General features: G+C 37.8%; 1 protein-coding gene across 1 annotated transcript in view; it reads right to left on the reverse strand.

The window, feature by feature from the left end:
- The window catches only part of DNAJC13 (DnaJ (Hsp40) homolog, subfamily C, member 13), a 47,416-nt gene extending 31,875 nt beyond the window's left edge, over positions 1-15,541 (reverse strand). Inside the window, exons 1-17 of the mRNA XM_010007481.1 lie at positions 15,467-15,541; positions 10,813-10,888; positions 10,168-10,317; positions 9,770-9,811; positions 8,500-8,700; positions 7,217-7,423; positions 7,029-7,124; positions 6,820-6,911; positions 5,844-6,010; positions 5,665-5,744; positions 5,415-5,584; positions 4,510-4,609; positions 4,153-4,260; positions 3,468-3,623; positions 2,671-2,727; positions 1,277-1,398; positions 30-105 (exon numbers count right to left, since the gene is read on the reverse strand). Coding sequence (XP_010005783.1) covers positions 30-105; positions 1,277-1,398; positions 2,671-2,727; positions 3,468-3,623; positions 4,153-4,260; positions 4,510-4,609; positions 5,415-5,584; positions 5,665-5,744; positions 5,844-6,010; positions 6,820-6,911; positions 7,029-7,124; positions 7,217-7,423; positions 8,500-8,700; positions 9,770-9,811; positions 10,168-10,317; positions 10,813-10,888; positions 15,467-15,534 — 1,968 coding nt within the window. The 5' untranslated portion in view covers positions 15,535-15,541. The remainder of the gene's footprint in view (positions 1-29; positions 106-1,276; positions 1,399-2,670; positions 2,728-3,467; positions 3,624-4,152; positions 4,261-4,509; positions 4,610-5,414; positions 5,585-5,664; positions 5,745-5,843; positions 6,011-6,819; positions 6,912-7,028; positions 7,125-7,216; positions 7,424-8,499; positions 8,701-9,769; positions 9,812-10,167; positions 10,318-10,812; positions 10,889-15,466) is intronic.
- Positions 15,542-16,986: the final 1,445 nt, after the last annotated feature.

Here is a 16,986-nt window from a genome sequence, read left to right on the forward strand (position 1 = left end):
TCCCTACACCGCATCCCATTTTTACTTACCAAAATACGCTTCAACAAGCTCATAGCAGTTTTGTTCTCAGCTGTCCAGAGGCCAACCAAATGTCTACTTAACTGCCTGAAAAAGCCATTTAAATTAACAAACAGAAAATTAGTATTTTAAACATATTTTTAAACCACTAAACTGACACCCTTACCATGCTGGTGAAATGAAGATAAGCAAGAACTTCGTGCTCTTGAGTGAGTAAGAGCACAAAGCATTATATTGTTCCAGTTCATGTTTATGCTTAGCATGCTTTTAAGTGTTGCCTTTAAGAAGTTCCAGTGAAGTTAGTGGAACAGTAGCAGCACATGCTTTTTGGTCTAGACCTCAAAAGAACACTTGAGCAATAGAGCAAAAACTAAACATCTAATGACCAAGTGTAAGTTTATCCAGTCAATCTTAAGTTAAAGTTAACAGTTCTTGATGGCTTCTAGACTCTTAACTGCTCTACTTGAAGCTTTTAATTCCAATTATAGGCTTCCACAGAGGCTTTCCTAGCCAGTCTTCTATGCCTACTGACACTTCCTGCCAATATTTGTCACTAGGGTTCTATTGCAATGACCTGAAGCACTGCTGACATGCAAGTGAAAAGTGGTAGATCCAAACAGAACTAGTATGACAGGTTTCATACTAGCTCTCTCCTAAATGTGGAGATTAGGGACAACAAGATCCACTTGTCAAGACATTGCTCAGCAACACCAAGTGCTTCAGGAACGTGCAGTTAAAACTTCTGTAATGTTGTTCTTGGGTGAAATAATTGAATTATCACACATCTTCCTCAGCATGCCCTAGGGCTCAGTCTCAGGTATCAATGACTGCTGAATACACAAAATGATTTCTGTATGAGACTTCTCTCTCAGATGAGATGAGTGACCCTAACTGCATGCAAGATGTCCAAGGTGTGGACTCTGGGATTTATACAGCTGTAAAATAAAGCTGAACCTTTTTGTACATTCCAGACATTCTACTTGCCTTTTCTTATCCTGCTTTCAGAAAAAAAATTACAAGAAAACTTGAGTCTTTAATGAGTAACCAACCCAAGTCCCATCTTGAAAAAAAACCAAAGGTTTATTAGGTGGCTGCAGTCTCAGCCAAAACTTGCCCTACTTAAACATACCAGCTGCTGAAGAAAATGCTCTCCTAAAAAACTGCAAGTTTTCTTCCCTAACCTCCCAATGTTTCTAACATTAGCTAAGCCATTACTTAAAACTTGTTAAACATAATGTATCAAGTTAGACTGACATACCTATTTGTAAGCATCCTCTGATCTGTGCTTATTGTAAACATAGCAGTGTGCAAGTGACGAGGTAAGGCACCTTCACTGAGGGCAAGATCTTGCATTTTGGTAGCAATCTCTTTGTCTCCTTCCTTTGGAAACAGGGCAAGATGATTACTAAAGAAAGAATCTTAGTTAAGCTGCTTTTATCTTAGTTTACAGTTCCAAGGCCTTCTTGACCATCAATTATGTCAACTAATAACCAAAAGCCAGAAGCTGTAATATGATGGGCTTTATGTGCAAGTTCTTAATAGCAACTGATCAAAGTTGTAGTAAAGCCACTGACCAGGTATTTGGTAGTTACACTTGTGAGGACAGTAACTGAAAAGGATAAGACACGTGTCTCCTATCATAAACCAGGAGTTTAGTAGCACATTTACAAGTATGACATCCACACTGCAACTTTAACTTAGGGTGAAACAAAGAATGACAGCTACGAGTAACTGTTTCTTGCTTTACTTTGGTCAATGGTAACCACTTAAGAATAGCTGGTGCTATTTGGTTTAGACAGCCACTCAGTTGAGATTCACTAGTTACAGTGAATAATTAAGAAAGCTTTCACTGCATTTTTACTTGCTCATGTCCCACTGCATTTAAAATTACAGGAGTTGTACCAAACATCATAGCAACTTTTAACTAATGTTATATAAATGGTATATAAATGGGAACTTCTAGATTTTTAATACCTCTATTTCAAGTGTTCATCCACTTCCATTCCAAGAGAGTACTAGATGCATTTCAGATGCATAAGCCATTTTGATACAATGAGGCACTAACTTTAACCCTGAATTTCAACACAGGAAGTGTCGAGAGTCAGTTAGCAAGGTCACCCTACAACAATCATGAGCAGCCCTTGAGGAGTATGGACTTGGCCCATACATCATGTGGTACAGAAACTAACAAAGCCAAATCATCCTTTGCTGAAGCAGAAAGAGCAAGAACGGAGGCTGACACCACTAGTCTGCTCTGGGACACTACTGCCTGCTAATCCCAGTCCCATTCCATCTGGCAATGCGTCCCGGAAACACAGCCTCCCCTCCTTGAGAGACTCACTTTAACATGCAGAAGAGATGTGTGACTGAGCCTCATACAACATTAACAGCCAAATCTTGACTGCAGTATGAAAACATGCATGGCACTAACTGAAGTCCCAAGTGACATGCCTTCCAAACCCCCAAGCGTAAGATAAAGCAAGTTGCTATATTAAACCACTAATAATTAAGCAGGTGTTCTGTTCCTCACCTCCCCCAATCCCCAAGAGAAGCTAACAGAACAAACTTCTACTATCAGTAAGCAACTGCACTTTCAAAATAGACAATACATATTTAGTATTCTATCCCAGGTAACACTGATAAAAAGCTCACCTCTATTATTGCCTTCATTACCAAACCTGCTCCTTTCACAATTGCCATGGAAGGGTGCTGCAGTGGAAAGTTGACAAAATAATTATCAAAGTGCAAAATCTGGAGATTGTATAATTTGTGATTCATTTTTCTTAACTCATCTACACAGCTGTTCTAATTCCAGTTCTGAACAGAAGTTAATCTCTCAGTTTTGTACAAGTTAGCCCCAGAAAGAGCTCCTATCCCCTACCTTTAAAAAAGAATCTCTCATGCAACTATTAGACTGAATTCTTCACACAGAACAGCAGTATGTATCAGAGAAGCTGGAACGATGCTGGGGAAACTGACACAGGCTAACATTGACTGAGAAGCAGCACATCACACTGGTTTTACAGAAACGAAGCACTGACATTTTAGCTAAAAGTACTAGAATTTTTATAGGTTTACTACTGAAGAGGCTGTTACTCCTGTTTTGTAACTCTTCAATCTCATTTGCTGAAACAGAAACAAAAGGCGGCAGATTCTCCAAATACAGGAAAATCTCTGTCTGTTGAACATAGCTTAACTCTGAACTGGTAATTTAAAGTGCTTCTAGAAACAAGTCTTAGGTAGTCCAATCTACAATGACTTGGCAAATCATTCATTACAGAGTAACCATCTCAATCTGGTATCTGAAGATAAACCAACAGGTCACTAAAAAACTCACCAAGGTAGAAAAGGCTTAGGCACATTAACCAGTTAAACAGTAGGCATATCTGCCTTTCGTGTTCACTGACTACCCTAAGACCTCTGATAATAATTTAAAAAAGAAATCTCACCTGAAAGAGCTTAAATAGTGTTCTTCCATTAGATGCCACCATTTCCAACAACATGTCAAACTGCTGCCCCTCAGTAGTCTCACTATATGGAGCACATAGGGCAAATGTCAGGAAGTCCAGAAGTGAACTAATTACTAGGGCACCTGTCCCATGATCCTGAAATTAGGAAGACAGGTATGTATTACAGATATGTTGATCCTGCCCTGCCCAAGAGTATTCATACAAATTTCATTCAGTACTCATTATGCTGAAGGTGCACTTACCTGTCATATCATGATACAGTCTGCAAACAAAAAATTTGTTATTTGTCTAAAATTTGTTATTACTACAAGTATAGCAAAACTCTGGTAAAGTATTGGCTCCTCAAACATACACTGAGGACCTTGTATACTGGTGTGCTACGATTTATTTTTTCCAGTTTTAATCCCATAAGTACCATGTTACACTACCCTTTCAGTTCAAAGGAACACCTGGTTTTTGAGTTAAAAATGCACATGGTTATTGTATTCTAACCTGTCAAGACCCAAACCTATTTAGAAAAAGCCTCAGTGCCAGATATAGCTTTATTTTCTGCACTTCAATTGAAGGTACAAATACATTCAAAGATGTGTCCAAGACAGACAGAAATGTTTTCATCGCAATTAGGAAAGGCCGGTAAAGAAGCTGTTTTCCAAAGTTGACTTACCACATGGGAATTGAATTTCTCTAGTAGATTTTCTAGAAATTTCTTGGAGGAAAGAAGAGAAGCTTTGTTCAGCTGCTCTTGCCTCAAGTCGTAGTCATCGTGCATGGGCTATAAAAAAAGAAAGCATTCTCTGTGCACTCACATTTCAACTCTCAGTTCTTAACAGCTGTAGTCCAAAAGCCACACTCTGAAGCCACACAAAGTACATCCCACTTCATGTTCAGCAAGAAATCACTATACAAGTTATTTCATGTCTGAGCACACTTGAAGCTGAAGAACAATCCTCTATTTTTAGATCTTTGGATAGACTGAAGGGCACACACGCCAAAGTGAAAGAATCTGCAATTTAATACTTACACACATAAGAGCACAAAGCATGTCAATAGAGGCATGGGTTACTCCATCATTGTTCCTTTTGAGGGCTTTCACCACCTTCACTCCTAATCGTTCTCGAAATCTTTTGAAAGGAAAGCAAAACCACCAAGATTAGAGAGGAAACAGTAATCTTAGTTTTAAGATAAAAGTCCAACTGGGGACCAGAAGTGGCCTGCTGCCATTGCATTTGGAAAGCCAGTACCTTGACTTTTAGATAAATTTGAGATTCCTTGGTAGGAAACCATTAATATTGACTTCACTGTTAACAATATACCAGGAGTATGCTCACCAAAACAAAGACATTTCTGTAGTTACAGGATAGTGAGAGTACAGAACACTACTCACAGAGAATCAAAACTTCATAAAGGTCAAAGAGTAAGTGCTTGCTACTCTTTCACATAATTCAGTTGTCCCATTGTCCAGAGTAAAAAATACTCCAAATTATTTTTTATTTTCAGAAAAACTCCCTGATCATCTTCTATTTCCTTATGTTACTCAATTAAAAACTCCAAGCAGCCTGTACTTCCTGCAGGACTACAACTCTACTGCCTATATCAAGTTTTATCTTGTGTTGAACTGAAGACAGAAATGGCATCAATATACTTCAAGAATGACGACCGATGAAGGTGCATTTTAGAATGTGACTCAAGGCAGTGAGTATTTAGCAATGGAAGAATCAGTTTTACATACTAATGATTGATCATTTGGGGTTCTCAATTTACATTAAAGCCTGATGACAGCCTCATGCTACTGGAAGCAATCGTGTAGAGTCTTCCAGTGATTTTCAGAAGTGAGACTTAACTCCAACTGTTTCAAAGATAAGACATCAAAAGCTCAAGAACTGTTTTCACCTACTACTTCCAAGCTTGAAGAGACTTCTCGCTTACTTTGGAAGCTGAGTAAAGGCAAGGAACCCCGCTTTTGAAGCCACAAGTCGTCTTACTGCTTGAAATTGGCTTTCAAGCTCTGCATTAGATGCTGCAATATCTCCCTCTTGCGAGAGCAATGCTGTTATGGCATTATTAATGAGTTTCTCCTTGTTTTCTGAGAACAGACCCTGGTTAAGAAATAACACATATTAATATCTTCATGCATTAACAACATTTTTAAGAGAACGGGCAGAGGATTTATTCTTACATCTTGTGTAACTGCATGTAGTACCCCACTGTAGGAAATGTTAGCATTGAACCTGAACACAGCATCTGCAAAATTACCATCTGGAAGAAGACATAACAGAAGTTAAATGCACAGGATATGACTAAATATCTGGATGCTTTAAGGAGCATTATAAAGCCATGTAATAAGCATTAGCTTACTTGGAGGAGCAGCCAAAAACCTCAGATGAAGACTCTCTACTTCTTCATCTACAGGCATACTGAGTAATCCCCAACGCTGCCCTTTGTGTGTGGCGGTCATTTTAACACAGACATCTCTATTACCAGAAGCTCTCACTCCATCCAACAAGCTAGCCAGGAGAGAATCTCTGGGTTGATAAAAAAAATATACAGATACAATTTAGGTAAGAAAAGTGAAACCAATGAATCAAGTTATAAGGAAAACAGACACCCCCCAAAAAAATAAAAATCAAGCACAGAATGAAAGGCAGCAATACTTGGAATCTCTTACTAACACTGGTACTAACAGCTACACCTCTGGAAGGAATCACAAACTTTTAAGTCTTCCTTTACTCACTGTAATAGCAGAGCTGTCTCACATCCAGTACAGCCAGCTGCAGCCTTTCACTACAGAGATAAACTCTAGATAATCTGTTAATGAGTTACACATGTTGAGAGCCAACTCATCCCTGTGCTTTCTACAAAACCTCACTGAGCAGGATTAGACTGCATTACAGCTGCAAGTGCACTCAGGGACTATTCTGTTGGTTGTTTTAAATAGAATCAACGAAAACCATCTCAAGCAGACAGCTCAAAGGGTTTATAGCCTTCACGTTTCTATATCACTTAACACTGTGACTGCTTTCTTTCACTCAGATATACTGCTTAAACAAGAATATACATAGAATAACATTGCTTAGGAGAAACAGACTGTGTCTAACTGTCCAACACCCTTATATATTCGTCAGAAAACTTCTGGCCAGATTTGCTTCAAGTTGGGATGAAGGTAAGAGATTTAGATCTTGTAGCAAATCTTGATTTGTAAGTAGAAGACCACTAGAATAGTAAGGCTTTTAGTTACCGTTTCCAAGGGTTGGAGTTTATGGAAGCTGAGAAACTAGAAGGACTACAATGGCAACTTCAATTTTCATTTATAACCCACAGGAGCTGCAGTTACCTTTCTGTTGAAGAATATTTCCGAATTTGTCCTTTGATAAATTCAATGGTAAAAAGCTGGGGGTTTTCACAGTCACATACTATTGCAAATACCTACAAATAAGAGATAAGGATCACATTCATGAAGCAGTGTTGTTTTTCTACTATACAAACTGAGGCCATCTAATGTATACTGTCAAATTCCTACTAATGAAAAAGGTTGCCTCTTACCTCGCCTAAAGGTTTCAAAGTTGCAATGTTATAGGTAGCTGGATCCCGCTCGACTAAGCAAGCTTCTGTAAGAGCTAGTACTCTTTTCACAGGTTCCTTAAAAAAACAACAAAAAACAAACAAGCATGTTAGGAAAGAGAATTCTTCACAATTAAGAGAACCAAGTAATTTCAGTTTTATATCCTTACCAAGTGTCTAGGTGTTATTTTTTGAACAACAAACTCTGCTAAAGATGTTATAGACTCATCGTTGCTGTATTTTCCCAAGCGAAGATTCAAGTATTGCTCAAATTCTAGCGATTCTTTCCTTATCCGCAGAGAGATCCCTATGAAGTTGCCCGCATGCTCTATTGCGCTTTTGACAATTTCTTCCCTTTGCTCAGATGCAAAGAGGTGCTGCAAGTTTCCATGAGAAAAATAAACAGATGATAAATACAGCATAGCTCAGTTTTATGATGTATAGTTTCTCTGCTATATACCCAACAGTAGAGAATCTTCCCAGCAGCTAGGTTTTCTTTGCTAAGTGCATAGTACAAAGATAGGAGGGATTTATTACACAAGAGATGCCCTATTAAGTTTACATTTATTTAAAAGAAAAAAAAATAAATCTATAGCAGCTATTCCTAAAGGATCCCCATTAGAGTGCCATTAAAGTAAAGGTCTGCATGACCTGCTTACCCACCTTTGGCAAAAGCTCCTGACAGCCTGGCAGGAGTGAGGAGTCAGAGAACCACAGTGACAGCACCAGCTTCTATCTGTAAGGGCTGCTATTGAGCCTTGTGAGGCAAGGTTAGAGCAGCTCTAGAGGATGAATTATATACTGCTAGTTTTATGCCAAAGAAAAGCATGCCACAGTACAAAATATGTGGAAATCCTGATCTAGAAAGCAGTCTTATTTTGTTAGTAGTGACTGAGATAACTGTGTTTACATTTGTAACCACAAACTAATTCCTAAAGATTCATTTTGGCTGCTTGCAGTATAAGACACAGAAACCATTTCACAGTTTTGAAACCAACATTACACTGCAGCATTTCCTGAGAAAAGCTGCTGAACATCAGATCACAGGCCTAAAAGGAAGGCATCACCACTGATCAATCAATTTCTGAATAGAATCTCTTCATTGGGTAGGTAGGTTAGTAATGTTGCCTGTCACTTCCATAACTTTGAGAAATGCCAGGAAACTCCATGTTTGTTTTGCATTCATATTTGTTATCCAACTATAAATAACTTGGTATTTTATACTTCACATTTTTTAAATATGTAGTAAGAAAAAACCCTATGCCTTACTCTCAAATGTTTTAACTAAATTCCTGTGGACAAGAGGTTCTAAAACTCATCCACAAGCCTTGAGGCTCCACAGCTGCATCCCAAAGATGCACATACTTGTGCGCTCAAATTGGGTTGAAGCTTCATTATTAACTATGCAGCTGTAAACATCCTAAGCACCATACCAAGATGTTTTAGTACTCACCAATCTACTAAATCCTCCATAGAGTATACAGAAGCCTCCCTGATAGCCAGCAATATCAACAAAGCCTTCAATGTTTCTGTAGTCATAAGAGCACAGGACTTTATTTGTTGCAGGATCAATTTGGTCAATACCTCCAGGAGTCACCTCTAGAATCACAGGCTTCCTCGTATCACTCCAGTGATGTTTATAGCAGTTATACCTCTGCAGAGAGAGCTAATTTTAGACATCTACACACACTCCTTTACTACACAGCAATAGTTCCTTTCCTATCTAGTAAATGGTGTAGGTGTAAAGTTTAAAAAATTACGTAATTTCCCTTAATGCTCTTACCTGTGTTAACAACATTGAATCAAGTGAGAATAGCTGTCTACTGACAAGGAAGTCACAGCTTAAACACTGAATAGCAAACCCAAAACAGCTATCCCAAAAGGATTAAGTTTCTCTTGCTGCAGAAGGTGCAGACTATGCACTGTGGTTAGACAAGGAAATTGCTATTGCACAGGATGCTATTATTCAGCTAATCAAGACTACATAATGGTAGACTTATCACTATAGTGGAAATTTTTCATCTCCTGCGGTCATATTCCATTACAAATACAGACTTTCTGAAATAAGCACAGCAGGTGTCTGTTCTAAACTAAAGTAACACAAAGGGGATCCTCATATTCCAGCAGTGCTACTATGCTCATCACTAAAGACTTATTCTGTACAATGCTTTAAATTACTTTTAAGTGCTGTCTTCTGTGACCAGAAAACATAAAAGTAAATACAAGTCCAGCACTGTATATTACCAAGATTTATTAAATGAAAATCTTATCTTTAATCTGACCTACAAAAATCTTCACCAGAAACTTTATTTCCACATCAAGTGTTCAGGAAGTTGTGCAGGAAACTATTTAGAGTTGGAAAGTAAAAAGCTGGAAGCAGTAAACAATTAATAATGAATCACGCTTATGTTTTTATTCTTTCTTCTCTTCAAATAGGAACTCCGTGTGGTAAAGCCCTTTATTTCAGCAGTAACATTCAGAGTCTTGAATGGCTCAGGCCAACTGAAGAGAACTCAAATATTCTACTGCTGAAAAAGCTCCCATTGCTTTTGAATAAACTCTTCATTTTCTCTTCTCAAAGCAAGACTTTATATCCAAATTTACAAAAGCTACTTTAGGTATCACATCTAGCACATGCATAACATGCATAAAACACATTGGAAGTTTAAGTCTTTAGATCAGTTCATTAAACTCCACATGATCAATATAAGCCAGACACTTACCCGTCCTGTAATTTTTCCTTCTGAGAAGTCTGTCCTGAATCTCTGTTTTTAAAAAAAAATAACCATCAGTAAATGCAAATATGATATCCAAACTATCCAGAAAATCCATGTTTAAGCCAAGCCTGTTTTAAGGGACTTGAATTAAGCCTCCTTGAAGACTTGCCATTCCACTGCAGTTTAATGTATTCGGTGTTTGTAGCTTGACTTGCTATTTAAGAATCATGCACTAGTTGCTGCAACTGACACTAGATCAAGTACATTAATTAAATAGCTCAAAATATAACTCACTTTCTTACTTTTTATATAAGGAAAGAAAACACTGTAAGCTACCACATGGTAATGACAACCAAGTACTTGCTGCTTGCTTGAGGGGGAAAAAAAATAAAATTAAATCTTACCAGTGCCTCTGTAAGGAGCTCTGTTCTGTGCTCTGTGGAAAACTTAAGAGTTTCAGACTTTCTTCCACTGCCTTTGCGAAAAGTGAGACTAAATTCTGTTCCTTGTCCTTTTCCAACAGGAGAAATACTACAGATATCTCCATAAGGCCACTAGACAATTGAAAGTAATCAGGTTATACTGTCAGTCATTTTAAAGCTACATCTGTTCCACTCAAAAATCCTTAGTACCTAAGTGAGTTGCTGTAATGAGACAATAGCTAGCATGCTATGTGGCAGCTTTAGCTTGAGATTCTTATTTAACACTCTGCAAAGTAAGTAAGTGTCCGAACTCCCTTCAGGGACATAGCCTTGCAGTGATTAAACTTACCCCAGTTCATTCAGAACAGTACACCCGAAGGCAAACTACTACTTAGTGGCTAATAAAGATAAATAGCTTAAAAGGACAAAAAACTACTGGATATTTGTAGAGTCACTGGAGGCAACACCAGTTTTCTGTGTGCTTTTGTAGCAGCTGCCATACCTTCTGGTTTTGCTGAGATCTTGTCAGACTACATAGTTTTTTAAGACTGAATGCTACTATTCACTCTGGATGATTAATAAAAGTCAGAAATCAACTCAAAGTGTCCCCATTCAAAAATTAGTTACCTGATTTGTAACTTCTAGCGTGTTGGGATTGTATGTGGTGATGGCATGGGTTCCAACTGAAAAGACTCGCTTATACCTAGAACATAGAAGGGTGTTAGTTTCTCCAAAAGTCACAGAAATACCCTCTTGAAGAGCAAAACTATGTTGAGCAGCTATATACAAGTCAGGGTTAGGAAATGGATCTGGAAATTTCTTTTTTGAGTTGTTAGTTTGCAGTCTACCTTTACAGTATGTGAAGCTCCTCCTCTCTGTATATCCAGAAAGGGAGCATACAAGTCAAACACTAGCAAATTTATTTCCTTACACATATCTTCTCCTATGTTATTGGCTAATTCAGGACCAAAGACTCTTGGAACTTGTACTGGAAGGTACTAGCAGACCAGAAAAAATTCTAAAAAGACTACATAGATAGGACAAAAGTGATTCCTACAATATTGCACGGCATCTGTTTGAGGACAGCAGTTGTAACATGAAATAATGCAATTTATGTACCTGGGTCATAATACCATTATAAGGCTGTTACTATGGCCAAGCCTAATTTTCTTTACCTTGAGAAAAACTAAGACTATTACACTTCAAAAGACTCAGATCACTAAAGCTAGAGCTCAAAACGCAGCTAGTCATCATACACTGATGTCTCAGATATGTTAACTGTCACAGTACTTAAAGAACAGCTGTAGCAAGGCAGTTGCCTGCGTTTCAGGCATACCAGAAACAAGCTGAGCTAAGAAATTAAGATGCTTCAAGTGTGAAATGGAAACTTTACCATGGTTTCATTTCCTAGACAACCTTCACAGCAAACCCTGAACCAAATCTTTATATAGATACTATTTGCATATTTCCAAATCAGAAAGTTTTGCAACATAACTAGCCAGAGTTTGAAGTAGTAGATTACTACTAATTCCTTACTACTTGTACAAGCTTCTTATTCTAGGGTGCTTCTATCAGGAAGCAGTCCTGCCCAGAAAGTCAAGTCAAACATGAACTAGTAACAGTGCTAGCAACTATTTCCCAACCAAAGAAACAGGATCTGAATACAGATGCCTCTCTTGAACTTGAACCAAACAGACATACTGGCTGTCCATCCTAAAATACTGAATCAGTGCAACAAGTTAAGTTTCAGTTCTAGATAAACTGTGAATTGGCTATGGAAAGAGCAGGTTAGGATCAATCAGATGGCTGACTAATCTGATCAGTACCATACTAGACATTGGGGAAAGAGCAGGTTAGGATCCATCAGATGGCTGACTAATCTGATCAGTACCATACTAGACATTGCATCAAGAAGCAGGTAATTTCTTCCTTCTTCCTCAGCATTCTTGAGTTGCAGTCCTTTCTCTCACTTGCCAAGTCTGCAGCACAAGCCATCATTTCTGTACAAGGTCAAACTTTGCATGGACTTCAGATATTCAGGATTCAGAGCTGCTCTGTCATGTTATTTGACCTGTCCTCCCTTCTCTCATAATAGCAAGGCCAAGCGTATCTGTCTGACACAGTCAACACAAACTTCATTCCCTACCATTTTCCATTATTCAAACTGGTGCAAGTTCCAACCCAGAGGAGTTTGTCTAGGAATTAAAGCCAGTGCCTATTTTTTCAAAGCCTAGAAAAATCAGTAGTAATATGGAAGTGAACTGCCACCTTAAAGATGCTTAATCTGTTTAAAACATCTATTTGTTTTTCCACGTAGTTGAATTTTCTTTATTCAAGATGCAGATCAGCAGAAGCTGCAGTAATGAAGCAGAACATTTGAAGCTACTCTATCTCCTAATAATTCCACTACAGCCAGTCTGTCAAAGAATGCTCTAGTTCTTAGATCATAAGAAAATCCTTTGAATAAACAAGCTGTTCCCTCTCCTCTCATTTACAACTTAAGTAGTATTCTGCCTTTTATATGATTTACAAATAAGGTTTATGCTGTTCTAAAGAACATAAACTTACTACAAGTAATAAAGAACTTTTTTAAGGTTTAGTTTACTCACTTAACATACTAAAGAGTTTCAAAGTGCTTTGTGGCAAAATCACTCATAATTGAAGACCAGCTTCCTAACGTAACAGACCCTTCCTTTTCTCCCCTCAACCTCAAGCCAGCATTTCAAAATGTAGGGAGCATATTTATTATCCAGCATACTCTTGTCCAGAACATCACCTTTAAGTATGTAGAAATGTGTTTATATGTCCAGGCCTTGAAGATTTCGCCATTAATTATCTCTCAAACTATGCAGTACAGCCTAATGCCGGGCTGTTTTGAGAAGAATTTGAGAATTCCTCTTCCCAGTAATAAGGCTATTGCCTATCACTAGTTTATTTGAAGCACTGTAGTAGTCAAAAGTTACACTTTTTTAAATCAGGATGAACCTGGTAGCCAAATTTTATACCACCACACTTAACATAAAGACAATGTTCAGTAACTTTATGGAATCACAGATCAACACTGGAGAATCATCATCTGTACCACTGGAAAATACTTTAACTGCCATGCATACAGCCCATACTTGGCAAAGTGATAAATTATATGAATAGTCAGTGATTTAGGCTCATTTAGGAATACACACTAAGTTACTCTTTTTTATGTTATCCATAGATTATACTGAAATTGTGTATCTATGAACTGAGTGGAATTAAATACTCAAATATACAGTTACTAAATACCATACAAGCTTCTGCTGCAACTACTCACTAAGTAGTCCTTTCCCATGCATTACATGAAAAGTCATTGAGTTTTTAAACTAACTTTCTGTTTTAGACTTTAGACTTAGTTTGAAGTTCTATAAGACTACAGTTTATCAGAAAACTAGTCAAATTTCAAGATCATACTACTCAAACTTCAACAGTTTTCATCACGGAGGACCAGGCTCCTTAATGGAAGACACTGGGCAAGAGAAGTAATTTTCTATGTATTTAGTTTTCACCAAGTGGTTCAAACCATATGCGTAATTTCAGAGGAAGAGACTGCATGTTTTCTGTTGAGAAACAGAGATCAAGAGGGAACAAGTCTTCTAAATTCTACCACAACATAGTATTTTATGAGTACTAAAAGAAACAGTTTATTCGCACTTGACTACACACATCCAAATGCATGGATCTTAACTCAAGTAAGATGCAATTTAAACAAGTAGTGAACAGAAATCTAAGGAGATAGAAATAATATATATTAAACTATATTTAGAGTCAATCAAGAATGTGTCTTGGTAGAAGATTTTGCCCTCAGACAGCTGCTCAGTCTACTCTGGACTCTGAACTACTCAGGGCTTTAACTTTTACCAACAAAAAGGCAGGCAACTCTGATTAGACACTGAAGCAATCTCATTGTTCTCCAAAGCACATTTGAGAAAGACCTGTGGCTGTCACTCCTTGCAATCTCATTCTCATTTCCTTCCCAGCATTCCCAATCTTTGATAGGAAGAATTAATGAAGTACCTGTCAGCAGGCAGCCCAAAAAAAAAAAAAAAAAAAAAAAAAAAGCCAGTTTCAACTTACAAGGCAAAGAGATTCAGACATCACCTCTCAGAATAATAATTAGAATAAAGCAGTACTCATGCTCCTGAGGTGCAGAAAACATACCCTCTTTGTTCTGTTGATGTTTAAGTAGCAAGGAAAAATCCCAGTTCCAAGCATGTGAGAAGGACCAGTTAAGCACACCAGAGAAAGTCCTATGAAGCTTTAAAAAGTATGCATAACAGCTGACTTCAAACACAATGTAACAGATAACAGTTATTATATTTCAATAGTATTTATTAGAAGTACCCTAGCTTTTGCAGACAGAAGCATCACTAAAAATTCAGTTTTAGATCCAAGACCTCCACTAGGGATGAAGTTTATTTCTAGTAACAGAGACCTTCAAATAATCTCAAGTAATAGTTACAAGGCAAAGAGATTCAGACATCACCTCTCAGAATAATAATTAGAATAAAGCAGTACTCATGCTCCTGAGGTGCAGAAAACATACCCTCTTTGTTCTGTTGATGTTTAAGTAGCAAGGAAAAATCCCAGTTCCAAGCATGTGAGAAGGACCAGTTAAGCACACCAGAGAAAGTCCTATGAAGCTTTAAAAAGTATGCATAACAGCTGACTTCAAACACAATGTAACAGATAACAGTTATTATATTTCAATAGTATTTATTAGAAGTACCCTAGCTTTTGCAGACAGAAGCATCACTAAAAATTCAGTTTTAGATCCAAGACCTCCACTAGGGATGAAGTTTATTTCTAGTAACAGAGACCTTCAAATAATCTCAAGTAATAGTTTAACAGATAATCTGTTACACAACATGCTAAGTATATGTGTGGACTAGTGACCCTCATCTGTTTAAGTAGAGAAGACATTACCCCTCCAAGAATCTGCTCAGAGAAGAAGCATTTTCATTTTAAATAGTGTTTTATATAGTAAGTTAAAGAGACTCAGAAGCTGAATAAGTCAGGTAGCCACACTGAAGCGTGGGAACATGTGCAGAGAAAGACTAAAACACAATACTTAAAATCCAAATTGATTTTAGCGAATATACATTCCAGTCAGAGACTGAGCAGCAAAAGCCTTTTGTTCAATTTTCATCCATCGATACAGGAACTACGGAGCTAAATCAAATAACTGAGAAAGAAACGTCACAGAAAACAAACAAAAAAACCCCACCCAAACAAACTTTAAACTACTTACTTTCCCCTCCATGAATGTTTTGTTGTGTAGAAACAAGCAAGATCTCTGTTTTCTCTAATTACATTCATTCTGTGCCAAGACCTGAAAATAAAAGAGACATCCTATTAGTACTAAAGATTTTAATTTAAAACTAATAATCAATATGATTCAGACAAAAAGATTTCCTTTTTAAACAATAAAATCACTGCTTTGACAATTAAAAAAAATAATTAGGGACTTATGTTTATCAAACACTGAATGAACAGAGTTACACATGAAGTTGAACACGATTTAGTCTTTTCCCCGCTGATTTTGTTACACTAGTTACTCTTTAACAATACCAGATTACAGTAATTAATGACTCATTACTTGCCATACTATCACAACCATGTTACTTCTGCTGCACCTTTCCCCATACAGATTCAGGTATATTTTATGCCACCTCCAGAAAGCTTAACTCCTGAAAATTGTGTAACATCAAAATTATTTTAGTACCCTGCATCCGTAACTCCAGCTAAGCCAGATTCCTACTGTGATTTTAAATAAACAGCGAGAAGAAATCTGGATAGATAGAAAAGCTCACTTTCTAGCCTGAAGCAAAATTTGAAGTTGAGAAACTTACTTATTAGCCAAGCACTGTGATTAAGGAGCTGACTAAGCATCCTTTCCGTGCTGTAAAAGTTTAAGCAATCCCACCACTAACATCCTCTGGAGTGAAACCAGAGGAGGGCCACAAAGATAATCAGAGGGCTGGAGCACAAGTCCTATGAAAACAGGCAGACAGAATTAGGGCTGTCCAGCCTGGAGACAAGAAGGCTCCAGAGACCTTACTATAGTGGTCTTCCAGTACCTGGAGGGGCCTACAGGAAAACTGGGAAGGAACTTTTTATAAGGGTTTGTAGCAATAGGACAAGGGGGAATGGCTTTAAACTGGAAGAGGGTAGATTTAGGAAGAAATTCTTTACTGTGAGAGTGGTGAGACATTGGAACAGGTTGTCCAGAGAACCTGTGGATACCCCATTCCTGGAAGTGATTAAGGCCAGGTTGGATGGGGCTTTCAGCAACCTGGTCGACTGGGAGGTATACATGCCTATAGCAGGGAGGTTGGACTAGATGATCTTTAATATCCTTTTCAACCCAAACCATTCTGTGATTCTGTCTTGACATGCTTATTTCACACATGAACATCTATTCCCTAAACACGTGCAGGAACTTAGTGAAACTTACCCACAGATGTTTCACCAGACCTTTGCTTTAGAAGCTACTAAGTTCTAAGGAATGCTCCTGAACACTAAATACTATCTTCCATAACCGAAACAGATGAATTTTGAGTACCTGGGGCAATTGACTTCCCTCTTAGTTCACTTTGATGTTATTACATATTTAAGACACTTAAGAGGACATACCCATACTAAGTTGCAAGAGTAAAGTGGTCACTCTCAGTTTACTGCTACAGTGTTAGTTTTGTTTTCAAATGTGTTGAAACAGGCTTCCCTGCTCTTCATTACAGGCTGATACTCTCTTAGGTTCACGGAATTGTC

This window comes from Chaetura pelagica, unplaced genomic scaffold, assembly GCF_000747805.2.
Source record: "Chaetura pelagica isolate M959 unplaced genomic scaffold, ChaPel_1.0 scaffold10, whole genome shotgun sequence".
Classification (NCBI taxonomy): domain Eukaryota; kingdom Metazoa; phylum Chordata; class Aves; order Apodiformes; family Apodidae; genus Chaetura; species Chaetura pelagica.